This window comes from Lemur catta, chromosome 10, assembly GCF_020740605.2.
Source record: "Lemur catta isolate mLemCat1 chromosome 10, mLemCat1.pri, whole genome shotgun sequence".
Lineage (NCBI taxonomy): Eukaryota > Metazoa > Chordata > Mammalia > Primates > Lemuridae > Lemur > Lemur catta.
In genome coordinates this window covers 19,943,176-19,970,201 of record NC_059137.1, presented here as the reverse complement: position 1 = coordinate 19,970,201, position 27,026 = coordinate 19,943,176, and the positions used below count along the sequence as shown (strand labels likewise).

At 45.4% G+C, this 27,026-nt stretch overlaps 1 protein-coding gene across 1 annotated transcript; it reads right to left on the bottom strand.

Annotated features, from left to right (window-relative positions):
* Nucleotides 1–235: 235 nt before the first annotated feature.
* On the bottom strand, nt 236–23,836 carry TNFSF8 (TNF superfamily member 8). The gene is made up of 4 exons (XM_045562796.1): nt 23,266–23,836; nt 14,179–14,221; nt 2,853–2,924; nt 236–1,405 (listed from the first exon to the last, which is right to left on the bottom strand). Exons 1-4 carry the CDS (start codon nt 23,458–23,460, stop codon nt 1,011–1,013), a joined length of 705 nt encoding a protein of 234 aa, XP_045418752.1. The 5' UTR covers nt 23,461–23,836; the 3' UTR covers nt 236–1,010.
* Nucleotides 23,837–27,026: the final 3,190 nt, after the last annotated feature.

Genomic DNA, 27,026 nt, shown 5'->3' with positions numbered 1-27,026 from the left:
CTCATTCACCTTTGACACAGTTTCTAGTTATACACCACATCCAATGTCTCAAGCTGGTGGCCAGAGATAAGAACTTAGAAGCATCTCTCTATCCTAGCAGACTCGGCTCCCCAATTTCCTGTGGCTTCCTTTAAATGGACCATTCAGGCATTTGCCTGCAAACTTAGAGTGACTCACATCCTACATCCTTGAATATGCTGCTAGTTGTCTCACTCTCTCTCTTTCTCTGCCTGACTCTTCATTCCTGCCTCATGTGACCCGGGGAAGGAGGTCACAATAAATAACAAATCTCTGAACTTTTTTCCATTGTGGTGGAGTATTGAATTTTTGCCTTTCATCTGAAGGACCAGTGGCTGCCCCCGGCTGGGTTTTCTCCAAGGATACAGAGAGTTGGGGTGGGGGACATAAGGGCAGGCTCCCAGTGCCAGAGTGATGGTCAGGCAGGCATAAACTGGACACAGGGTAGACAAGAGCCACAAGGGCGTCTGCCAGTACAGGCAAGTTTCCTGTGTGAGGGACTCTCTGGTCTCGGGTTGGACAGCCAGGAATTAGGCCGTCTACCAGATAAAAGAAGTACTCTGTGAAAGGCACACTGTGAATACCCCTATCCAGCTCCTCTTAATTTCCCATTAGGGGAGGGTTGCTAGCTGCTCTGGGACTGGAACCCCAATTTAGCTGGGGGCTCTCAAAACCGAAGAAATGAATTAAGATCCTACAGTGAATTAGTGGTTGGGCAGGGGCATACATCCATCACTTCTGCGTCCCCTGGGGGCCTCTGTCTACCACACTACATTGCTTCCCTGCCCTCTATCTGAAAGATAACTTCGCTCAAAACTCTCCTTTTAACCCTGGAGTTGTATCTTTCCAAGAGACAGAAGGAGAAGTATACTATTTAATACGCTTTGCGGTTTCAGGCTTGGTCTAAAGTTTTCTTTTTGCCCAAGTGTTCGGATGGATGAAATACTGTACTATAGAGAGTTGTTTTCTTCCTGAAGCCCAAGAGAAACTGTTCAGTCTGAACTACTGTATAAGAAGATGGACAACACGTTCTCCAAGGGAAAGGTGTCTGTGTCCACATACTGGAATTTATCCACCTTGACTGAGATGGTGGCGTTGACCTGCAGGTAATCCAGCAGGAACTGAGAGAGATTCTGGTATATGTTTTTGGTTTGCACTTCAGACTCGCACACTGTCACCACGGCCTGTTTTTTGGCCTCATTGTTGATGAGAAGCTCCAACTTGAGGTCGACAGAATGATTTGGGCATTGCACGAGAAACTGCAGTTGGCAAATGATGAAGTACCAACCTGGGGACTGGATCACCAGATCCCCATCCTGATAGCTGACTCCGTGGATAATGCCATCTTTGTTCCAAGACAACTTGGTTTGGTTCAGATGCTTTGACACTGGGAAGAGAAGCATACAAACAGAATTAGTGAGCAAATTGAAGGTACAGATTGCAAAACGTTAAGTCTTTATTCCCAAGTTCCCTATTCAAGACCGATGTTTTCTATAATGGTGGCTGCTGTTCTAACCATCTGAATATTGTCCATGTTACTCCTTCTAGGGTCTACTTATTATTCAAGGCACAGGTAGAAAGCTACCTCTTCCTTCTCTCTAATGCTCAAGGCTGGAGGGTCAGAACACACATGATACTGTACTTTTACCTCCTCTAGAATGGTTTTCCACTTAATTATTATCGTATTATATTCATATGGTATTATTATAATTATCTTTCCCTTTTTAGACTATAAAAGCTCCTTGACTATATTCTCAAAAAGGTCTGGACTATCATCTTTATTTATCATGAATGAGCCTTTGGTGGGGACCACTGTTTTGTGGGCACTGCAGAATGTATCAGAGATAAGACATTCAATAATATTGTTCAATTAATAGCCAGTTTAGGTATCAAGATATCCAGAAGAATCTTCATTAACTTTCACATTAAGATGTAACCTCTGTTCATTCTCTGAATTTTTGAATGTCTCTTCTCTTTAAAAGGGCAGCCAAACATAATTGTGTAGGATCCTCACGTGCACATTAAGGAACTCCCGCAATCTGGGATTTATAGAAAAGCAGAGGATTAGGAGACCCTCTGAGCCTACAGGTTCGTGCCAGAGCCAGGTCTCTGGGTCCATAACTGAAGATCAGCACTGCCTGGGAAGGCTGCCTCCAGAGCCGGGAAGCTGGCATGCTAGTTTTAATCGCTTCCATGCTTTCCCTTTAAGCCTTGTTGCAATTCAGCTGAAGAGTGAAAACTAATCTAACTGCAAAATTGAATTTTTAAAATGAGCAGAATGGCTATTCAGAGAATCCTGGCCATCTCTACCTCATTCTTTTGCAGTGTAAGTGCCTCTTATTGTTTCATTTATAAGGGACCTCTTACCTGAAGCATACTGCAATATGCAAATAGACCCTCTGCCAACACGTTCATTAAGCTGTCAATCTGGGGACAAGGCAATTTCGTGGTTCCCTTGTGAATAACTTCATAGCATCAGAGATCAAGAGCCTGCCTCCCTTGCATTAGGAAAAGGACTAAGCACTTGGCTGAAACTGGCAGATAGCTGAATGGGAAGAGGTGGTAATGGTGGTGGTAGGCCAGGTAGGCAACTAAAGGGTTGAATGGGGCTGAAGAAAGAGGGGACTTGTGGCTTTGAAGACTAACAGTCTCCTCTCTCCCCTCTAAGGCATACAAATTCAAAATATAAAAATTGTCCTTACAGGCTAAACAGAATACATCTGCGGGTCACCTTTGGCCATGGGCCTCTAATTGGGACCACTGGCATAGAAGTTGCTGAAAAGTCACAAGAAGTAGCCCTTGTGTGTTTAGGTTTCCCAGATTCAGTTACTGACCTTGGAGGTAGGCCCATGACTTCTTGAATGGAGCCCTTTTCAGGATACATAAGAGGTCCTCTGAGCAATTTCCTAAATGGAAGGAGATTACACGTTAAATGTCTTCTGCTGTTCTGGGAACTGGAGACACCAGCTCTTTCTCCATGACCTTTGATGGAGGCAATTACCATTCTGCTTCTATTTTGAGAATAAAAGGAAAACCTCTTTATTTCTCATTTTGCCATCAGGTGTAATAGGGTTTTAATTTTTTATAATTTATTTTTTATTGATTGCTTCCACTCAGGCTTTTATAGAAGACTTTGGCAGTCAGGGAAGAAAACAAATATGACCTGAGTTCCTATAATGTGCCAGGTGCCATTCTTGTCACCTTGCTTCATCTTTGCAGCAACTCCATGACAGAGGTATTATTAAGTCCCTTTTACAGATGAGAAAGAATCTGGGGACAAGACATCTTAAATACATTGTCCCATGTCGCTCAGCCAGGCCGTGGTAGTCAGCGTGATAATACTGATAGCAATCATTGCTATCCTACCTGCTGTGCACCAGATACTAGTCTGTGTACTTGTACCTATATCAGCCAATCTGGTTCTCAGACTAACCCTGTAGGGTTCACCCTGATACCTAGATGGCCAATACCATCACTCAAGGTCAAGTACATTTGTGGACATGCTGTGACTGCCTGTCAGATTTTAGAGGCCAGGTTTGCTCCTCTAGGCCATTTTGCTAGACAACAAGATAAAAACATCTTTGTGCTCAATTTTAAGAGGACATAAGATTAAAGACATCTTAGCAGGAGGCCTACTATCTGGAGCTTCCTTGGCAGCAGCAAATACATTTATGTCATTATGGTATCCAAGAAATAAAAGTATTTTTCATTTGTTTACTAGTGATGGTGGCTTAGCTTTTTCTTATTATAGTAACCATTCTGTATGCAAAGAACCAAGGTATACATTTCCTGCAATGACTCATAAATTCAACTTATTTGGACCAAATACCTTCTCTTCTTTGAGCCTTGGTTTCCCTATCTGTAAAACTGGGAGATCTCTGAACTGACATGGACGTTTTTTCAATGATGTCACCAGAGATGACCATTGAGTCCACCTTCAGAGACCAGGCAGCCATAGGCCCCTTCGGTGGAGCGCCCACACCCTGGCGAATTTGCTCATTGCATCTTCAAGTAAGATCTGCTGGACTCACAACCTTCCCCATCGCCCTCTCTGCCCAGGCTTGAGAAAGTCCTTCTGGCCATGTCACAGCTCCATGGGGGAGCCTTGGAGGGGTTGAAAGTTAAGTGAAGAGTTCCCTCTGCTGTCTGAACAAGCTCACTGCGAGAGGTGCCCCCAGCAGAAGCAGGGGGCAGTTTTCATTCTCAATTGCTCTCATCCACAAAGAGGTTCTGGTCCAGAGCTCCCCCTGGTGGCGAGGGCTGGTGGGCCAGCAGCCATTCTCTAGAGCACATCCTCACTCATCCTCCAAACGGTATTCTGGACCTGCCTGCTGCAGCCCAAGGCCCACACTCTTAGGGTGTGAAGACTCAGAACCACAACACTGAGGGCTGCTTATGCCCCTAATGGACTGTCACTACCATTAGGGAGTCCCTCTGGCCCAACCTCTTTTATGGGCTGTAGAACATCAAGTCAGGGAGACAGGTCTGGCTGACTCTCTCTGCTTAGAAGCCCTGTCTGACTTCCTTTGCCTGCAGAACCAGGTCCAAGCTGCTCAGCATGGCATTCATGGTCCCCTGTGTCTGACACCTACTGAACTCTCTTGTCTCTGGTCTCATCCCTCCCCTTCCCTCCCTACCCTTTCCCTCTATGTCCTAATAGTAAATAATAATAGTAGCAGTGAAAATAATATTAATCACTAATATGTGTTGAGCAATGGCTATTTTCTAGGTACTCTAAGCACGTTACAGGCATTATTTTACTTAATTCTCACAACCACGCCTTGAGAGAGGTACTATAATTATTTCTGTCTTGTACTTAAGGGAACTGAAGCTTTAAAAGATGAAGTGACTTGATTGCATTCACACAGCCAGTCAGTGGGGATTGTTGATCACGCGACTGGACTTAGGGGCTGCGGTACCCCCATACACCATGGTGATTTTTCATTCCATCTCAGCACCTGCTGTCCTCTCTACCTGGGATCCACAGGCTGGCGGTCATCTCCTCCAGGATGCCTTTGACCCCTCCCTTTGTTTATTTGCCTCCTCCATTAGCCTGTGAATCCACAGGGCAGAGACTACTGTTTATACACCCCCACTCCCCAGCCCAGAAGATGCTCTGTACACGTTTGTTGAATTGAATCATCTGGTCCATCTCTCCTATTTCCCTCTGCGGATGCCAGGGCAATACTTAGGGCATGAGCAAGGTGAGTGGGGATGGCTGGCTTGTCTTTTTGCCTTGGGGCTGGAATAACACAGGGCTCTTTCTCCCAACGCAGGTCAGGTTAAATTAGATGGGAAGATAAGACTTATTCCCTGGGCTGAGTCCAGCGCATCACCTGAACAGGCTCTGCCTGTTGGCCGGAAGCCCCTCGCCCCATGCCTCTTGCTGCCACACCTACAGAAGGTGCGCTTCTGTAAACAGGTGGCTGTAGAAGTGCAAGCCCAGGCTTGCCTCTCACACATGCAGGTTCTTTTGTTGTTTTTCCCCTTTGGTCTTCACATGTTTAGCGGGGTGACCTCAGCTGTAATTCTGAGAAACCCGAGGATGGAAAAAAAAAACAACTTATTTTGAATCATTTGCATTTCCTGAAGTCAAATGGCATGGCATTTTAGTTTTTCTTAAATAATCTTTAAGATGGTTTCATGCTAAAGAGAAGACATGAGTAGCACCTTTTAAGAAGGACGTTGTCAAAGCTGGTTCGGAGAGGGGCTGGGAGCAGAACACTGCAGGAGCTATTGAGGGCATGGGCTGTTGAACTTGGAAAAGACCCCAGAGGAGGGCACAATCTCTGTCCTTTAACCTTGGGCAAGGCTGTCAGCAAGAAGACAGTGCAGCCTGCTCTGTGGGGCCGGGCACTAAGGCTCCACGTGGCCGTGGAAGGAGATGAAGCCCTCAGCTAACAGCCAACACTGCTGTCATCCCCATTTCTCCGGTGCAGCAATAGAAAGGCCTACCGTAAGGACACCCAAGTCTCACTGTAAGTCGCAGAGCTGGCAGCTCAAATATCTGCCAGTCTGTGCTGCTCACACATGGAGTAAGCTGCTTTGGGGGTCACAAAGCCTCGTCAAGAGCTAGACGAACATTTCATGGGTCATCAGCCACGTGGCTTGGGTCTCCCCAACACCCTGTGAGTCTATGATATAACTTTCATTTTTGCTTGTGAAGACAGAAAAAAGTGACTTATAAATAGATAGTGCCACATGCAGCTGAAATCCTGTAATGTCCCTGGAATTTTGAAGGCGGGGAGCATAACGTTGCTATTTCGTTCATTTTTTCAGTTGACTGTCATGTCTGCAGGGGTTTAGTTTGAAGAACAGAACACCAGGGTGGGGGAAATGAGACTGTCTGCAAGTCGTGGCAAGAGTTGATAGCTGGGAGTTCGAATCCTGGGATTTCCCCTCTCTGGGCTCTAGTGTCCCTATCTAGATGAAGAGCAGTGTGGACGTCATGATCTAGAAGGGCCCTTCTAGCTTATTCTAGCAGGCAGTGCAGACTCAGCTGTTCGCTTCTGACCTGCTCAGGGAGCTGGGGGGAGTAAATGCCAGCTCCAACTGTCTGTCTTTGTGGGCACATTGCTTTACCTGAGGTAGGAGACTGTGTCTTTACATAATCAGATTTTCGGACACATGCAGTGATAGAGCAGATTATTTTAGCTCCAGGCATGATCTAAGTTATGAATAGTCTGGTTCTGTAAGAATTTGCTTGGTTTTCAGAAATGGAAGTTCCCTGAGAGATCACCTGGATCAGGCTTGGTAAACACATAACTCACGTGCTCCCCAATGTTACCCCCAAGGCAGGCTGCTCCCAGGTCACCCCTTGAGTTAGTCGCAGAGGCAGGACCAGAGAGAGCCCAGGGCTCCATACTGCTTCTGTGGGTTATTCTATCTCTCAGACAACTCAAGCACTCTGTGAATTCCTCTGAGGAGTGAAGCCTTCATATGCATGAGGTTTGTAAATTGTCTTCCCAAGCTTTAGCCTCTTCTTGAAGGACCATGGACCTGTCTTTGGCTTTGTTTGGAAGGCTGAAAGAGTGAGATATGCCAGTGAAGCTCTTCTGGCCAGTTGCACAGAGGAGAGAGAGAGAGGGAGAAAGGGAGATTGCCCAAGGTGGTTGAAAGGACTAGTTCTGCAGGGTCAGGATTATAGCAACCTTAAGACTAGCCCTCACCTTGAGATTTCAGAAAGCTAGACTGAAAAGGCCATTAGATGCCACATTAACAGAGATCCTGGCTGTCAGTGGGAAAACAGAACCCAGAGAGACTGGGACTCTGGTCCCACACCCCACAGGAGATAAGCGGCAGAGCTGGGTTCAGAATGGAGGGCTCCTGACTCCCAATCCAAGGCCCTGTCCTGTCTTTTAGTCTTCCCATGGAGCAGGGAGGGTTAAATGCAGGAAGAAGTGGGTTCGCAGCCACCGCAGACAGAGACAGCTGGAGGTGCTGGGAAAACAAGCACTAATGTGCCTCCGGGATCTGTCTTGTGGGAGGAAGCCAGCAGATGACTTCAGGCCCTTGTGCTGAGTTCTGCCAAGTCACAAGTCAGGGGCAAATGGGCTTTCATAAAGATGCAACAATGCTCAAGGCGGCTCCACCACGGCAAAACAAACCACGCCGATCATTCCTGCCAGATGGTATGTGGTTTGAGTGCCAGATAACCTTCCAGTTCTACAGCACTTTTGATATAAGAACAAGGCAGACATGAGGCATCTCAAAAAGAGCATCTGGGTTTGGTCAAGGCTTTTAGCTTTGGACCTGTCACTTCCCCTTACTAAGCCTCAGTTACTACATCTGCAGAGTGAGAGTTGTAACCATCAACCCAAAGGTACGGATGTTGTGAAGATGCAATGAGATCATGGATGTCCAGTGACCAGCACATGGCTAGAGGAGACATTCAGCAAATGGTAGTTTCTCTCTCTCTTAATCTTGTTTTGTGTTGATATAATGGCACAGTTTAGCAATGCCACTTAGCAGAGTGAATTGGCAGATGAAATGCTCATTAAAATGGAGCTCATGACATTATCTGATGGACTGGAGTTTTTTAATTATGTACCTAAGTGTTTGAGGCCATCTGATGCTTCCAGGAAAGTGTGTAGAATCCTCTTTTCATCTGCTGAAAACATTTTAATCCTTCTAAGAAGGAGAGGGATTACCCAGATGACTCTGCATCTGCCATGTCCTGGCGTCTTTGTTTCATGCCCCTGGGAAAATACCCAGGGTCCTCCTGACAGTGACATTTAGAGGAGAGTCTCTCCCTTCTTGGTAGAACTTGGAACCAAGTTGAATCCTTAACCTGAGTAAGGGTCATTTCAGCTGGCTTCAACTTGACCATGTCTTTGATGCCACCAGGCCAACTGGTGATGGAGAAATGAACAGCAGGATGGATCATTTGTTAAACAAAGGACAACAAGGTGACCCTGGACTTACATTTGGGGAATGCCTATCCCGGCATGCTTAGTGTTAAGCACATAGAAAATGATCAGTAAATACAAACTGAGATCAAGTTGGAATTCATTTAAATCATTTAAATCCCACGAAGCTTCCTTGGGATTTGGGGTCTTTTCAGTCCTGACCTGTTGCAATATATCTGCAACAGTCAGTCAACCTCTCTGTCTCTATGGGTATTTCCTTGGAATTCATTTATACTAAATGCAGGTTGAACTGACATTATTGGAGGTTTGTAAGAAGCACCTTTAAAAATCTATAATTTAAAAGGAAAGGTGAGTCTGGCATCGAATGGTAAAATCTGCTGACACTTTAAATAACTTTTAAAAACACCCCCTAGCTATTGGAGATGCAAAAGTGTGGCAGCAATTTTAGAAAGTTAGGCTCGTGATCACACAGACTTGGGTTCACATCCAACCTCTGCCTCTGCTACTTACTAGCTGTGTGGCTTCGCACAAGTCGCTCAGCCTCTTTGAATTGTCACTTCTTCTTACCAAAAGTGATATAATAATATATCTACCTCAAAGAGTTGCTGGGAAAAGTAAGTGAGGTAATGCATAACAGTGAGTCTAGTGTCTACCATCCAAATATATCAAACAATGTTGATGCCCACACCCTGGGCCAGGGCTTGTGCTGCTTGGATTGTAGGAATTTAAGCCAACACATGTTGTGTCCAGACAGCTCGAATGAAATATATGATGAAACTATTTCAAGGAATAGGCCTACCCTCTCTCCCTTCCTCCCTCTTTCCTTCCTTCCTTTCCCCAAATATTTTAATGGTGGGGAACCCTGAGATTTCCTCGGGATTCAGAGACTTGTGATTTGTATGTGCTAAATCCAAGTATAAATTTTTACATGTATCTCAGTGATCTGACTCTTTTTTTCCTTTTCCTTTTCTCTCCCCTCCCCTCCCCTGTACCTCTTCTCTTTCCTCTTGGTGGCAGGGGTGTGGGGAGTGGGGGTAGATGACTTTAGAACTCAGAGGCCTCCTCAGGAGGCTATTTCACTCTATTCTGACTGGCTCATTTTCTAGTTTATGTCTTGCAGAGAGATTTCTGATTCCTGTTAGGTCTGCCTTAAGAAAAAGACAGTGAGTATAAGAGCGGGGTTTCAGTGAGTGTGTTGAAAGTAAATGGAGAAGCAAGTAGGCTCTTGGAGACCTGCGACTATCTGAAAAGCAATTTTCACCCTAAGTAGGAGCATTCCTCTTTGATGTGAAAAAAAAAAAAAAGACAAAACAAAATTGGCAAATTGGATATTCTAGACCCAGATTAATCCCTCTGATAGAGGTAATGTCTATGCTTGCTAGTTTCAGTCTTTCTGGGAGGGGCAGGGCCATCAGGAACAGGGAGGTTGTTGCCTCTTCTGCTTCCAGTGCAGTAAAGGTGCCCCAGTGGGGCTGCTGCCATCTGGACCCCGGCCATAGGACATGCAGGACAGCTGGACATCGCTGAGGACCCCAGTGTCTTTGGTTTGGATTCATTGCCTTCAGTGGGAAGCTCTTATTATTTCTTTGGGATGGGTTCACCAGGTAAAATTAGAGAGCTAACCTCGCTTGGTCTTTAATGCCACATTTTCTTTTTAGCAGGGGAGGGAGGAGGAGGGTAGCCTGCCAAGCCTTGCAAAAATTGTAAATGTTAGAATAGCAAAATGGTCAAAGAATCCTAAGATACTTGTTTGATTCATGAAACTTCATACCAAAGGCAAAATCCATTCCAAGATTAGGTCATCTGACTCATTCCCCTCATTTCTGACATTTTAGAAACAGCCAGCGCAAGTCCCCAAGAGGGAAGGTGAGTCGCTTCAAGTCCCAGGACTGGAGTGTTGCTATTCCAAATCCCAGTCTGCTGCTCTCCCTTTGGTAGCCAGTCTTCAGCAGAAGAATGAATTCAGGAGAAGGTTTGGAATGCACTAAAGGGGTTGTCAGGACCTGCATGTGGTCCGTCTACTGTCTGTTAAGGCTTCCAGGAAACTCTGGGTCCTACAGGCCATGTGACATTAGCAGGAAAGACAGATCTGTTCTACCTGGCAGGCAGTGGGAAGGAATCTTAGGCAAGTCAGTAAACCTACTTGTGCTCCAGTCTCCTTACTTATAAAATGGGGCTAACCGTGGTCCTTGGGGGCCACAGTGATGACTCCACAGCAAATCACTATATACTCCACCAATTCTTGGCACACAGTGGATGCCCATCAATGTTTCTTATTCTCTGTCTGCCAGGGCCTCTTACAGATGCAGCCAGGGAATGCAAGAATGCTGTCTTCACTGCTGTCTGTAGGATTCTTCTAGTGCAGGGAAGGAAGGGCTGTCATTTGCTGGGTGTTTTGTTATAAAAAGCCCAGAGCACATTGGGAAGGTCTGGGGATGAGACCAGAGGACCAAAATCATTCCACAGAATAAATTCAGTAAAATTTGAATTTCTGCAGAGTTTGTGAGGGGAAGTGGGGAGAGGGGAGTGGAAATAGGGAGAAGAAAGACATAAAAACAGGTAGGAAGGCGAGTGGTTTGGTGCAGGTGGCAGACGGCTGAACTCTAGGGAGGAGGACTGTCCCCTGAGAAACTCCCAGTGGCTGGAAGAGTGGAGACTTTACAGCAGTGGTCCCCAAATTTTGGCACCAGGGAATGGTTTCATGGAAGACAAATTTTCCACGATGGGGGGTGAGGGTGGTGGTAGACAGGGGAATAGGGGGTGGGGGAGTTGGAGCTCAGGCAGTGATGTGAGTGATGGGGAGTGGCTGTAAATACGGATGAAGCTTTGCTTGCTTGCTCACCGCTCACCTCCTCTACCGGTCCGCAGCCCAGGGGTTGGGGACCACAGCCTTATAGGAATAGAGGGGTCTGATACTCAGTCCTACACCATCTGCTGGGCTGCTCTATGATGTAACACACCACCGTCCCAGCTTCTCTGCATATCCTAAATTCTTCCACAGACGTTGCTGTCACACGTGTGGGCTGCTGTTGGAACTTGGGGGAAATCAAGGCAAAGGTGGCTGCATTCTGTTCTTTGGGCAAGTAAGCCACATGGCCTGAGCATATGTGATTCAAAATTTGGTGGAAACAAAAAACTGTAACAGGAAGTGAGGAGGACAAGCAGGAGCCCTGCTCTCTCTGCCCCACCCTCCTTGGTTCCAAGCCATGTGTGGGGTGAGATGGGACCACTGCATGTGGATATGAAAGAACACAGTGGACCCTATGCCCAAAGGCTATTGGCTGGGCCACACTTCAGATAAGCATCGTATTTGCTGTCCCATTTCTCCTCATGGTGGCTTCATGCAGAGTCATTATTAACGCCATCTTCTGGATGTGAGAACTAAGACTCAGAGAGGAGAAGGGTGTGAAGAAAGGTTCTCCTCTCTGTGCTCACCCTGGCTCACGGCCCTGACTGAAGCCCTGGCATGGCCCACTGAGTCCTGAGCACAGTGGAGTGGATGTGAGGTGCCAGCTGGCTGGGGCTAGTCTGGATGGAGATGTGAGGCTTGTGTCAGGAGCCCTGGACTCTCACTAGGCCACAAACCCCTCATGTGACCTTAGGCAGGTCACCTTGATTCTTTGGGCCCCAGCTCCTCATCCGTGAGCTGGGAATATAACCCCCACCTTGACGTTGCTTGCTCACAGGCTTGAGGCTAAGATCAACCCAAAGGAGTGTGGGAAGGTCTGTAACAAAATTTCACAGCCCTAGTAGGAATTATTACTGGCATCTAAAAAAAAAATCTGGTTGTGGAAACATTGAATTGTCAAATGAAGTCAGTTTTGGATTAGTTTGTGTCCTGATGTTCCCAGTCATGGCCCGATAAGAAGGGATCTGATAAGTGATCTAAGTGATAGGTTCCCAAAATTTTGGGACTTTATGGACCAAAAAAATTTCCCCCAAAATGAAAATTCAGGGACCAACATGGAGCAGACAGCTTTTTATTTTGCCTGTTGTGATCATTAACATAAAACAAAATAACTCTGGCAGAAAGCAAACCAACTTAACTCCCATCTATGTCAACTCCATGTTGTAAAAGAAAGGACATTTTAATGTCCCCAAAGGTGGGAAGAGCCATCTCTGAGGCAGAGTGCCTCTTCCATTCAGTATAACTGGCCAGGTGAAAAGGGGACTACTTTCTCCTTTTTTCTATTCCACTTTGGACTGATGAAAACTTTATTATGGAACCACAACCACTGGCTAGAACCCTTATGCTTGGCAACCTAAGATTGAAGTGCTATACAGGCGAGGAAACTGAGCTCCACAATGCCTGAGGTCCCACTGTCACTGAGATTGTGTTCATGTGAAAGATTGCCTCTCCCTGTCAAAAATAAGAAGTTCCAGTCTTTCTTGAAAAATCTGGGTGCAGACAGTGAAGGAACGGTGCTAGTGGGGAGGGGAAATTATATTTACTCAGGTGCTTTGTTTTTTGCAACATGTGTTAGTTACAAGTGCACGTGTATGACATGCTTAGCTCAAACATCTGACCCCAAAGCCCGGTGACTAAAGAGGTCAGCAAACACCCATTTGTGAGCCCAATCCAGCCCAATCCAGCTCATTCTACACACAAAGTTTTATGGAAACACAGTCATGTCCACTCATCTGCATGTTGCTTGGCGGCTTCAGTGCCACAACAGCAGACCATTATACCATGCCCCTGTTGACATTAATGTGACTGTCTACACAGGCACTATGGGAATTGAGGCCAGATGCTAAGTAATTCCAGCCAAGATTGAGATATGGTTGATAAATTGTGATTCTGAATCTGCCTTGAAAGACCCAGAATCTTGTCTGTTGGGGCCTTTTGCTCCTCCCTTCTAAGTGTCTGGGTGATAGACCACAGGGAAGGCCTGGCCGAGATGTCCCTACCCTGGTGACTTCATGGACCCATTTCTTTACTTCTTTCTCTGAGTGGTCTGCTTAGCCAGCTGGGCTTGCTCTCTAGGTTCTAAAGGTCACAGGGTTAATGTTCTTGGGTGTAAAAGACACTTCACTAGAGATGAGGACATCTGGGTACTAGGTGTGGCTCTGTATGACTGTGGACAAGACATCTCACTTTCCCTCTCTGGGTCTTACTTTTCCTCCTCTGAACAAGGAAAACATTAATCAAATGAGCTCAAAGTTTCTCATGTTCAGTGTTAACTGAGCTCTGTGTATCGTCCCTCTGGGGCTAGTAGAGACAATGTCTTAATTAGTGACTTCAGTGACTGGAAATGCCCGGAGTGAGGAGGGAGTCTGTTTCTACCAGTCCCCAACTTCATTATGCATTTGGTGATTGCCAGTTGCTATGTGCTGGTTGCCATGTTAAGCAATTTACAGATGAGGTCTGACTGGCTTCTTCACTACCTTGATGAGGTAGGTATTATTATTCCCAATTAACAGATGAGGAGCTGAGGCTCCCAGGAGGGAAGTAGAGCCAAGATTCTGTGCCCCCATTTGCCTGATTTCAGGTTTCAAGCTCTTAGCACAATGCTCCCTTGTGTTCCTGTCTGTGAGATACCCTACTCCACAGGTAGAATTTTCATTGGTGGGAGTGTCCAGGGCTGGCGGGAGACTAGTGGGGATGAGAGTATTGATCAGGGGCTGCTGAGATGATTCCAGATGCATCAGCTCAGCCCTGAGAGGCCCTCACCTCCACCCCCACGCACTTCACTGCTGGGTCACAGCATTTCTGGTTGACAGTCAGGCACCACAACTCATGGTGTCATCTGGACAATCCACCACACATTTACTCCTAATTCCAAGGTCTTACCTCCTTTAAGGGGGACGTTGTCAGGTGGGTTGGGAATGGCGTCCTGGAAGAGAAGAGAGAAAAAAGCAGCATGAGGTGACATTCAGTTGAAACAACTCACATTTTCTTTTCCATTTTGGTTGTCCTTAAAGTACGGTGCAGTTCAGAATTCACCCTCCACCTGATTCTTAAATTTTAAAAATGAATTCGCTGACTTAGTTTCCATTTGCTTGACAACCTACCTACCAGAAATGAAGACGAGGACACCCATCCCCATTTCACAGGCTAGAGACACAGGGTTGGGTGAGAGGAGAGGACTTGCCCGGGGCTGCACAGTGAGTTGATGGCAGCTCCGGGACCACAGCTGGGACTTGCAACTCCCAGGCTGGTCTGGTGCTTCCCCCCCCATAACTGTTACTGTTTTTCCTTTGGTCAACGTAAGAATAATCAAGTACAGTACAGAAGTACATGTGGTTTCTTTTTTCCGTGTTTGATTCAACTGTGAAAGTATGTTGTAAACATACCTGGAAAGGTATGTCTTTATCTCTCCTGCGGTCGGAAATTCTGAATTGTTTATATGCCAAGCATTGTGAGGATACCATAGATAATTAAATTGGGTCCCTGCCCTCGTGGATCTATTACAAGTTAATATTTAAATATATTAATAATATGCAAATATGTGTAAATATGTAACAAATAAATACAAAATGCATATTATATATTTATACATTTACATTAAATATTATGTACTCTATAATAAACATAGATATATACATCCCTATTTACACAAATAAATGAAAGGTTGATAGAAACAGATTGTCTTCTGAAAGACAGAGTCCTGGGTTTGGAGATTGGAGGGGATTAATGGAAGGTCTAGTTCAGGTGCTCTGAGCAAGGAGTTAGTAAAAGCGGAGGGCATAGTTCTCCCCTAATCAATTCCTCAGAAACTAACTTTCCCACCCTTATCCCTCCTCCCCTCTCTCCCACCTCAGCTCTGGAGACAGCCCTGAGGTGTCCTGCCCGTAACTGCCCGGGTTGGAATCGCTGCAGTGCATTGAGTTGAAATAGTAATAAAGAGCTAGAGAGATGTGACCATTTACATGGTAAAAAAACACCTTCCCAACCTCTGCCAAAGCAAGAAATTAGCAGCTGCCCACATCTTATTTTCTTAGCGTTCTGTGCGAACACCTAGGACCATCTGCAGTTCCCCTGTTTCTAACATATCCCTGGGAGCTCCGGCCTTTGCCTTCCACTGTGGGCTTGTTTCCTGACAAAAGGATCTCTTCTCCTCTAGCCCCAGCGGGTGGCACTGAGTCAAGGAGGCGTCCTGAAGGCAAAGCCCCGGCAGCGCAGCGCGCCGATCTGGAGATGAGGACGTCAGTTTAAACATGTGGGCCTCAGCTCCTCAGGGCGAGGGAGGCGAATTGACCTGGAGGGTCGTTCCCTCTCTGCTGTGATAGTCTATAGTTGCATTGCCTTAGCTGAAAGCTTTTAACCTAATTAACAATGCTGTACACTTGCGGTCTCTCAGCTACGCACACAGTTCGTAGGAAAATCTGACATCACAAAATTCCCCTTTGTGTTGCCTCTGTGGGACAACAAACAGCGTTTCGAAATTTAATAAACAACTAATTTACTGCCAGGCATGACTGTCGAGTAGTGCGCTGTACAAATGCACGAAGAAAAAATATCTACATTTGAAATGTGGCACAAAGACTGTCAAATCCATCGGCTGCCCAGGAACTTATCCAAGGACAGAGAGAGAATGCTAGAACAGCGAAACCCGTGGAGCCGTCCTCCCAGAGCACTCGGGGAAGCACCGGGGAATCATTTGGTCAGCACACCTTTGGTGAGCAGCTGGGCCGTGGTAGAAACTATGTGGCTTATTGGACGACAGCCCGTGGATTTTATGGTTTAGTCGTTAAGGCAGTCATTTAAAAAAATACAAATAAATATATAATTAAATTGCCAGTCGTGGCAAGAGCTGTGAAGGAAAACAATCGGAGTGTTTTAGGTAGTGCTTCTCAAACTGTAACGTGCCTACGAATCACCTGGGCAGCTTGTGAAAATGCCAGTGCCGATTCGGCAGGTTTGGGTAGCGCTTGACACTCTGTTTCTGACAAGCTCCCAGGTGATGCCAAGTCTCCTGGACCACAGAACACACTTTGAGTAACAAGGCTGTAAGGGCTCATCTCAGGGAGGAGGACTTAGTTTACCTGGGGGTCTGGGAAGCCTCTCTTCTGTCATTTGAGTGCTTTTTGGGTTTCCTAACTTCAGAGAGGGCATGTCAAAAGCAAAGCATCTCAGTACAGAAAAGAATCCTGTTGCTTAAAGCTTCACCCAGGGCCCAGGGCATCCAAGACAGAAGAGTGACTATTCCCAATTTGAAGGGCTCTTGGGACAAGGTCTCTCTATAGCTTCCCCTAGCTACCTATGGTAGTCAAGATTAGAGGATCAGTGTTAGAGGGGAAATGTAGACATCTTTCAGTCCATCAAGCTCAGTTTGTAGAGGAGGAAACCAAGGCCTTTGTGAGTCAGTGGCAGATCCTGGACTGAAATTCTCCTGTGTGCTTTTCACTGCGTGAGTAGAGATGCTGTCTTCAGAAACCAAGGATAGAAAAGCTCGTTCCTCCCTCCGCCCTTAAGCAGTCTTTGCATTTGGAAGTGGAGAAGCAGGGTCTAAAGAGATGAGGACTGTTAAAATTTGCTGAGGACTGTTCACGCCCCAGGTCCTATGCTCAGTGTGGTCCATCAACTCCTTTGTGGCAAGGTGTCCCCCTGGTCCTAGAATTCTCCCCCAAATCTTGGCTGGGGGAGTGTGAACCATCTTGCTCAGTGACTTGGCTTTGGGTAAGGTAGTGCCTAGGCTGGACACAGACACAAACAAATAGGCCCTTCTAGGTTGTCATTCTCAGCTCCATTGAGTAGTTCAGGAAACTTCCTCTCTGTGGTTACCAACCATTTACACTTCCTTAAGCATACGTCCTCTTCCCCCCCCCCCACCCCGCCCCCTGCAGTCTCTGTGGATGTCTGACGGTATCCCAAACAATAATATAGTTATTTCCATGCATGGAGGGAGGAGCTGTCATGTTTACCATGTTTGTCCCCAGGTGAAATGGCTCCCATCCCAATCATATTCCCTGCCTAGAACCATTTTCTCCCCTCCTTTAATCACTGTGATTAGAGGGCTAGTAATCCAGCTTTCCACTGAGTTGTTGCAGACATAATACGATGTTGTATATAAAGTGTTCACAAGTACTTGAAGATGGTCGCTACTGGGGGCACTGCCTTGCTCTTAATGATGTGCTTAATTTGCCCCAGTACCTTGAGGGGCCCATTTCTTTTCACAGAACAATATTGTGTAGGTGCAATCAGCTCCCAAATTTGCTATTGACACAAAATGCCCTCCCTGGCTGAAAGTGATCAAAAGCAACCAACGTTTAGAATATGCCAGGGGGGATTCCACGTTTCTTTCCTTGCTGGCCTCACGTGGTCCTGCAAGGTGGGCTGTAGCTCCCATTCCATGGAGACATTTGCTAGGAATGCCTCTTATTTTAAAGTTAATATGGTCAAACACGTAATGAGGGTTAATCCTGAGGCTAAATGCTTTACATGTATGATTTTATTTGGCCTTTACCTTGGCCCCAAGAGTTAGGGTTTGACTAAGACTTAGAGAAGTGATTATATAATGTGATAATGATTACATAAAGTCCCATAGGCAGTGAATAGCATAGAATGGATTTGAACTCAGGTGAGTTGACTTTGAAGGCAATGTCTTCAATGCCCTGCTACATTGCTTGTCTAGATCGGGGCAGGATGAAGCTGAGCAACAAATTCTCCTGAAACTCAATGGAAAGTGAATAAAGGTCATGGAATATCCTCAGGGTAAAGACTATTTTTACTGGGAGTACCTGGTTTGGCATGCTCTGCAAAAGTGGGAATTCGACGAGAGTGGCTTAAAGCAGTGCTTCTCCCACTTGAAAGGATTTACCATCACCTGAGGTTCTTATTAAAATGCAGATTCTGATTCAGTAGATCTGGGATAGGTCTTTAAGTTTTGCATTTCTAATGAGCTTCCAGGTGATGCCAATGTTGCTGGGCCATGGACCACACCTTGAGAAGCAAGGGCTTAAAGACATTAATCAATAGGCAATCAGAACACATGAGGTCTTGAGAGATGGCTACAGGAGGTGGAGTGTCGATTTGGGCTCAGACGTATAAACAACAAAGGGCAGGGAGACTGTCAGACCAGTGCTTCTCAAACTTTAATGTGCATACGGATTGGGCGGGAGTTGGAGCTTGTTAAAATGCAGATTTTGATTAAGTAGGTCTGGGGTGCGGCTTAAGATTCTGCATTTCTAACAAGGGCCCAGGACCACTCTTTAAATAGCAACATTCTAGATTAAAACAGACATGAGGATAGCATGGTGTGTGCCCCTAGATTAGATTACACCAAACAAAACACAACAGCTATAGAAGACATTTTTGGACAGGTGGAGAAATTAAAACATGGACCATATATTATTATTAGACGATATTACTGAATTAACATGAACTCTCTTGGCCATGATAGTGGCATAGTAAGAGATGGGTACATGTGGGTGAGAAGTCATGCTGTTTACAACTCACTTTCCCGTATTTACATAGAGAGAGAGCACAAATACAGAAAACTGCTGACATGGCAATCTAGGTGAAAGGTTATATGGGCGTTCGCCATTCTGTAGGTTTGAAAATATTCCAAACAAAGCTTTGGGCATAAAACATGATTCGTCTAATTCTTAGAGGCCTGGCTTTGGTTCTAGCTCTTCTGTGAACCCTTCCTCATCCTAAGCAGAGTTTATCTCTCCTCAGTTGGTGGCATTTGGGGCCATTCTGCCTGGGAATCAAGCATTTGGTGTTTGGGCTTGACTTCATGTCCTCTGTTTAGCAGACAGTTCCCAGAAGACAAGGTCCTGCTCTGCCCACTTGGGTCTTCCCCTCACAGCCAGCGCAGGGCTTGCTCCTGGGAAGACTTTCAGTGGATTTTTTTGGATTGATAAATGGAATGAATGTCAGATAGAGAGAAGCGTCACAGGGCATTTTAACCCACTCTTATATTGAATCTGAGCTTAAAAACAAACCTCCTAAAAGCTCCACCACCACCAACCAATCACCACTCTTAAACAGGTGCTCAGCTCCACTGTTGGTGTATGGAGTGGTACTACAAGGATACATTTTGTTTTAAAAAAAGAATTTTCCTTGCTTGTAAAGGGAAAAGAGGAACCTGCTTTCTCTTTCTTTCTAGAAATGGTCTACTTGGAAACCTAATAACCCTGACTCCTTGATTTAACTTTTTGGGATGCAACTATTTATATTCTCTCCTGGGGCCAGACAAGTCCAGTCTCCTAGTTTACAAAACACTGATGCCTCTGAGTTTGAGGGCCTCAGAGCCCCTATGAAATGTTAACACCTACCTCTGGTGTTAACCTAGGAGCCTATTTCATTATGTATTCCTTTGTCTCTGGAGGAGATAAGAGCAGTTGATTGTTTTTTCTTTTCCTTTGCTATATAAATTACGTAAAATTTCATCCTGACTTTGTAGTCTCTTGCAGGCTACATATATGCATATACTCTTGTGCCTCCTCAACACAAAAAGAAATAAATCATTTTTTTTCTTTCCATATTGATGTAAAGAGGTGTCTCTTTGTTGGTAGGACGTTTACTTCATCAAAGGTATACTGGTGCCATCTCTTTGGAGGCTGATTAACAACATTTATTGAAGTGAAAATGAGCATTCTATTTCCACCACTAAAAATGTATCACACAGATACACTCACAGACATGCACAGAAGACAAAAATTCCAGAGAAAAACATTAGTGTCTCTCACTAGGCATGGGCAAATTAAATTATGAAGCATTCCTACAATAGAATAGTATGCGACTCTTCAAAAAAATGAAATGGAATTCTATGTATTGCGATGGAAGGATCTCTAAGATACACAGTGCACTGTCAAGTGAATAAAGGAAGATGCAAATTTATGGGTATATATAATGCCATGTGTATACTATACATTTGCAGAGGCACAGATATTTGGAAGGACACATAAGAATCTGTTAATGGCGGTTATCTCAGCAAAGAGGGATTGGTGGTTGGATGGTGAGGATGTCAAAGGATTTTACTTTCTTTTCTTTCCCCTGATTTGTAAACCAAGTAAAGTACATAGTTTACTTTTCTTAAACCATGTAAATATAATATTTTATAATAGATATGCTGGTTTAAATGTAAATAAAACTGAACACAATCACCACAGAGACTTTAAAGATGTCACTGCAAGGTAAGATCCGTAAGCAACACAAGGGCAGGGATTTTGCCAGTTTTGTTCAAGGCTATATACCCAGTGCTTAGAACAATGTCCCCTACCCAGTAGAGACTCAATAAATATTAGAGATTGAAGCCTAAGTTCCTTTTTCGTCTCTCCCAAGGAGTTTGACCTTGGAGTTATTTGATCTTCAAATCAAACCTCAAGGCAATCTTCATTGATTTTCCTGCATGCCCTATGTCTTCTCTCCATCTCTCTGCTTGAGCTCTTCCATTGGCCAGAGGTGCCTGTCCCCTGCTCTTCCTTCCCTGCCTGTTTGAAATTGTTCATGTTTTTCAAGGCAACCTGAAATTCTAATCTCCAGGGAAGTTTTCCTTAAGCTTGGCTGGGGAAACACCCTCTCTCCTTAACTTGAGGTCTCATGGTAGCCCCGTATGTCATGGTAGCCCTTCCATCATTTTTTATATATTGTGACCTTGCTGTTTTCAATTTTGTCTATACATGTGCCTTTTGATCTAGAACCGTGTGACTCTCTTACTTATGCCAGTAAGACTATTCTCATTGTTCTCCTTCCTGCTCCCATCACACACAGAGAGTGCAATGTAGCCACCGACTCATTCCACTTTTAATAATGGGCGTGTGAGTCTAAGCTCCTTGGTTTTCTCCCATTGATTTCTTTGCCAGAGCCCCTTTGAGTCTCTGAGTTCCTCCTGTTTTAAAGTCAGTCTACATTCCCTCTTCCTCTAGGAAGCCTTTCCTGATAACTCAAGTTCAAGGTGATAACGTTTTCTTCTTAGGTCTTACAACAGCGAAAGTCTGAGCAATTTATTGGAAATGATATGTGCAAAGCATTTGACACTTAATATATCACAACTGTTATTAATATTACAGGCCTTAGTTTTAAGCAAGGAAGTGATATTTGTCAGGCTAAGAAATCACAGCACACCAAACCAGACATTCCGGCTGTGAAAGGAATCTTTTCATATCCGAGCATGAGGGTTAAGTCAAGGAAATGGATGTGTAAGGAGGTAAAGCTCCCAAGAGAAGAGCAAAAACAAAGTTTCTTTGTGCTTCTGTGGCTGTCTGTGTTGGGAAAAGGAAAAGCCATTCTCGTTAAATAATCAAGCAGTCTTGGCTTTATCACTTTCTCAGGGTGACTAGGTTCAAGCCCTGTTCCCTCTCTTTCTTCCTCATTTTCCACATTTACAAAAATGCAGCAGAAAGATCCACTTCTGTTCTTTCAAATCAATTCCACTAAAGTTGGATTTGGTTGAGGACTATTCTGGAACTCTCTCTGAATACCACCATCATCACCTCTCCTCCCACCATCTGGATCTTTCTCTCTCTTTCTTAGCAGTTCTAGCTACATCCATTGACTAAAGAACTTTCCTAAAGGCTACTTCAATTTCTTTTCTTTAGCCATTGCTATAAAATGACACATCCCTGGTTGACTACACATCAGAATTACAGAAACTGTAGAGCCTCTACAGAAGAAAAGGTACCCTAGAATGTTTTCAAGAGTAATATTATTAGTAGGTGTAGATGAGCTTGTTAAATTGTGAACTTTACAAATTCCACTATCTAAATCAGATGTCTGTAATTCCCTTTTTTCACTGTTATGGAGATGTGAGCTTCAATGTTACATTTAAATTTCAAAGCTTGAAGACACTTGAGAAATAGGCCTTTTGGAGCCTCGTTCTTTTTAGCAGTTGATAAGCTATGGAGTATTGGGCCTAAGACAACTGAAAGCAAACCAGAACAAATTCTGCAGGATTCTAATACCTCCAGAAAATAGTGGGAGCTGTGAAGTAAAAAGTAGAAATGTTCTCACTTTGCCAGGGTGTGTTAGGGAGGGGGGTACATTTCTTATATTACCAAAATTATCAAAAACTTCACTTCATCAAAAAGTTTCATGAGCAATATATGCTATTACTATGGTATTTTCTATACAAGACATACTGGTGGATTCTCTGTAAACACCAATTTCCTACCATATGAAGAAGCTTCCTCCTTCATCTTTTCTTCTGTTTTCAGAAACAAATCTTACCATTTACTTAAAATAAAATAAATCTCCTGAGACAGTTTCACCCCGTACAGTGTGTACCCCACAATTGCTTAGTATGCTGAGGTGTCTCAGAGGGAACAGGTGTTAAAAACATTTCTATTTTCTGCCTCTATGCTCTGTTTCTTGTACACCCTAAATTTCTTCAGAGCTTTCAGTTTGTCTTGTGGGCTTTAACTCTGAACTGGCCAAAGCTCTTAAGGAGCCTTGGTCTTCTCTCTTGCGTTCTTTCCTTCTAGACCTTGTCTTTAAAGAAACAAAATAAAACAGAACTGCTGGCAATGGTTGAGATCTCAGGAACCCTTCGACTGAGGCTATAGAACCTCAGAGTCTAGTCTGAAGGCCTGGAAGACACATAAGTTGTGCAAACGTGTTATCAGGCTTTCTCATTGCTTCCTTCCTTGATAGAAGTCTCTGGCTCAGCAAGATTGAAATCTTAATGTCTCAAGACCAATAGCTCCTCTCCACGCTTTTGGTTCAGGCACATCTGGAAGGTTTTGAGATGATGGCCCAACAACGTTTCTCTCCACAAGCCAAATCATTTCAGAGAGTTAAATTCCTGTTTCTTCTCTTCCTTTCTCCACCACGTGTGTACATATACACACACACACACAATTCTATTTACTTTTAATTTTTTGCTCCCGACTAACTTCTCAACTAACTTATCAGTTTGTTCCCAGGGCTTCTTGTCTGGGGGAAATGGAATGTAAATCAGAAAGGAAAAGGGAGGAAGAGGAGTCCACTTACCGTCCTCCGAACTATCAGCACCATAATGGTTGCCACAGCGAAGACGAGACACAGAGCCAGCATGGCTGTGGTGAAGTAGAAGTGGCGGCGGTTCGTGGTCCCCAGGTGGCTGGCCCCGGAGCCCGCCGGCACGTGCATGGCTGTGTCCCGAGGAGGGGCCACTGGGCTGAGTGCTTGCCGCGGCCCGGGGTCCATTCTTTATATAGTCTTCCCCACATCACACCTTATCTCTCCTCATCTGATTCAGTTCTGGGCTCATCTCGGTTCCAAGAAGGATTCTCCCCCTGCATCCTGGATCATGTGACTTGGAAAAAAACCTTCACCGACTGCCTCGTGGAGAAACTCTGCTCTGGGGGCGTGAGGCAACAGGCGGCGGCACGGGTGGGGGAGAGGTTCATTTTTCATTGCCAGGGATTAATTTGAGTGCAGAGAAACTGTCGCTACAGAGAAGGTGGCTGATGTCAGAGGGCACGTAGGAAAATGACGGTTCCTCTACTGTGTGTGTGTGTGTGTGTGTGTGTGTGTGTGTGTGTGTGTGTTCGTGCGCGTGCACAAAGCAGCTTCTGCTTCCTTTAGGCTTGGCCACAAATGCCTTCATGCTCGAGAAGCTGCACATTCTTTCAGCGAGGCCTGGGCTCAGAAGACCTCAGAGGCGGTGTCTTTGCTGGGCCTCCGGGGTCTGGATCCCTTGGACTGCAGCAGAATAACTTCAAAGGGTTCAGTTTGATAATATCGGCTCCTGCTGAAAACGGGAAATGCCGCCGAGTATTTGGAAAGGAAGAGCCCCACAATGGGAAGATCTATCCAAAGGGGGGACAAGCTCATGGCAGTGTGAAATTTGGGGGCAGATACTGTGAGAGAGCAGGAATCCAGAAACATGGATCATTTGCACAAGAACTCCCACAGAATGTTTTGGGATCTGTTAAACTTGCAAATGAACCCGGGCCAGCCATAAAACTCAAAAAGAGGAAGGAATTGGTGGTGAGGCTGGGGGAAGGGAGGCAGTGTGGCGTGGAATGCGGGAGGGGTGTGCTCCGTGCGGTGTATGAGGTGGTGCGTGTGTGGTGTGTGTTCAGTGTGGGGTTATGTGTGCGGGATGTGCGGGGTGTGCATCTGTGATACGTGATGCATGCTGCGTGTGGCGTGGTGTGTGTCGTGTGTGTATGTGACTAACAGAATCGAACCCCTACTGTCTCAGGCACAGCGCTAGGAGCTTTACCTATGGTGTCACTCCACTTTCATCTCCATCCTCGGAGGCAGGTAATATTTCTCTTTTACACGTGGGAAAATTGAAGCTCTGAGAGGATGAAAACTGTCTCAACCAAAATTGCAAACATTGATCACGGAAAGAGCTTGGGTGCACATCCAAACCTACCTGGCTTGAAGCTTATCCTAAGTCAGTCAATCTGCACTGCGCTTGAAGGCTGAAAACCTGAGGTCTGGTCTCAGCCTTTCCCCTTCTTAGCCTTTGGTCCTTGTACAAGCCTTTTCACTAGTTCCCGTTTGCGTTACAGTCATGGGGAAGATCAAATGAGGTGATGTAAGAGGACTTCGTGAATGGAAATAGATTTAGCAGATGGTGTTGGACAATTCCTGTGAAACATCCCAAGTGGTCCCCCTAAATTCTAAGTCTGGAATTTAGACAGCCAACACAGATAGATTCTCTGGGGGACAGAGCTAGGTCACATCTGTGGTTCCTAATGATCTCCGTCTCAAAACACCATTTAAAATGTTAATCATGGCATAGCTGCTGCCTCCAGATGTGGCTCTTTGAAGGCTCCGTGCAGCATCACCCTGGAAGTCCCACTTTTTGCAGCATCCCCTTCCCTTTCTGCTCACTGTTTTGGCTGCAGTGCATCACTGAGAGCCAGCGGAGAACCCAAACGCCCTAAGGAAATGTCCAAAGCCACGCTTGGGTTATTACCATCTATACCCGTGCATAGATCCCAACATCTGGGTATTGCTTGACTTAGGTCAGACTTTAGGACTTAGTCTGCATATCCCTTCCCAGGGAATCATAAAAGCATAGATTTTGGAGATGGAAAAGGCATCGAGAGATGTATTGTTTTCTTGGACTAAACAGACTGGCAGGCAATACACCCATTTTGCAGTCAGGGAAGCTGAGGCCCGCCTTGATATCAAGTTGAGTGTGGTTTTGGAAGAGGTGTGTGTACACATTCACTTGGTCTGGCAATAGAAGTGGAACGAGATGAGCCAGTGCTTTCTGGAGCATCGACCTGGCTGAGCTGGGAGAAGGTTGTGTCCTCTGGTGGGCAGGGATGGTGAGTGGGTAGCGGGGGCCTGCAATCCGCCCAGAGCTGCTGAGAACAGCCTGCTCTCTCGGCCCTCTCGTTCAGCCTCTTTGATCAAAGTGGAAAACTTCTGATTGTTGAATGGAAGCTGTGGGTGTTGAAAAATAAAAAGGCTTTGCTTGAAATTCAGGTCTTCCTGAAGGCCTGTGGGGCTGAGAAGGGCAGTGGAAAAAAATGTTTGTCTTACAGTTACCCGTTTTGCATACAGTGTAATGTCCTAGGAGGGAAGGCTGACAAGGGGGAAAATCACCCTTTGTTTTTACTCAGAACCTTCTAAGCAGTTGAGATTTTCAGATCATTTTCTAGTACAGTAGTTGGTGGGCCCAATTTCACTTCTTTTGCTGTGGCACTCCTCTGCTCACAAGCCATCAAGGGCTCCCTATTTCCCACCCCCATGGTTCTAAGGCCCTCTGTGCTTTCCAGATGTCCCAGAATCTAGCCTGGCCAACCTGGGAGTCCATGCCCCGGGCTAATGGGCTCCTTCCTCTCTTCTACTCCAGCCACCCAGTTTGCAAATGGAAGGATCCTTTATGGAGTTTCCTATTGAGTCATTTTCAAATCCTTTCTGGAAGCAAAACTGTACAGGAAGTATACAAATGTAAGAAAGCAGAGTTGCTCCAGCTGACGCACAGGCGGGACAGAGAGAGGGGCTGAGCCTGCTTATTCACTGTTTTCTGGCCTGGGATCTCTCCAAGAGGAACGAAATAGAGAAATTGTGATTTAGCCCAAATCCTTCATTTCTCAAAATGAGGAAACTGAGACACAGAAATGAGAATGGCTTGAGGAAGGACACACGAGGAGGGATGGGATGGGCTTGAGAGCCCCCCGCATTCTTACAACCCTCTCTACTAATGTTCCAGGCATATCCTGGCTTCCTTCGGTTTCCCTCGCCTTTCCACTGCTTGCATCCTTCCTGTCCCACCAAGCCCCTGCCAGCCCTCCTCGCCTCCTCCAGGAGCCCAGATCTCTCAAGTCCACCAACATCCTCTCTCCAGAAGCTTCTCTCTCCACGCCACATGACCTTATTATCTAAAAGTATCTCCTTGTCTTGATGTGTAACCATCAGGTGTGTGAACACGTGTGAATTTTGCCTCCTCCATGAGATTGCAGTCCCTGAGGGCAGTCTGCACTCTCCCAGTGTTCTTTCTTTTATTTTGCAATATTAATTAAGGGGGTACAAGTGTTTTTGTTACATGGATGCCTTGTATAATGCTTAAGTTGGGGCTTTTGGTGTGCCCGTCACCAGAATAGTGTTCATTGTACCCAATAGGTAAGTTTTTAAACCTCACCCACCCCCCTTCTTAATTTCTTATGTCCTTTATATCACTTTATGCCTGTGTACCCATGTATTAGCTCCTACTTATTAGTGAGAACATATGGTGTTTGGTTTTCCATTCCTGAGATACTTCACTTAAGATAATGGTCTCCAATTCCACCCAAGTTGCTGCA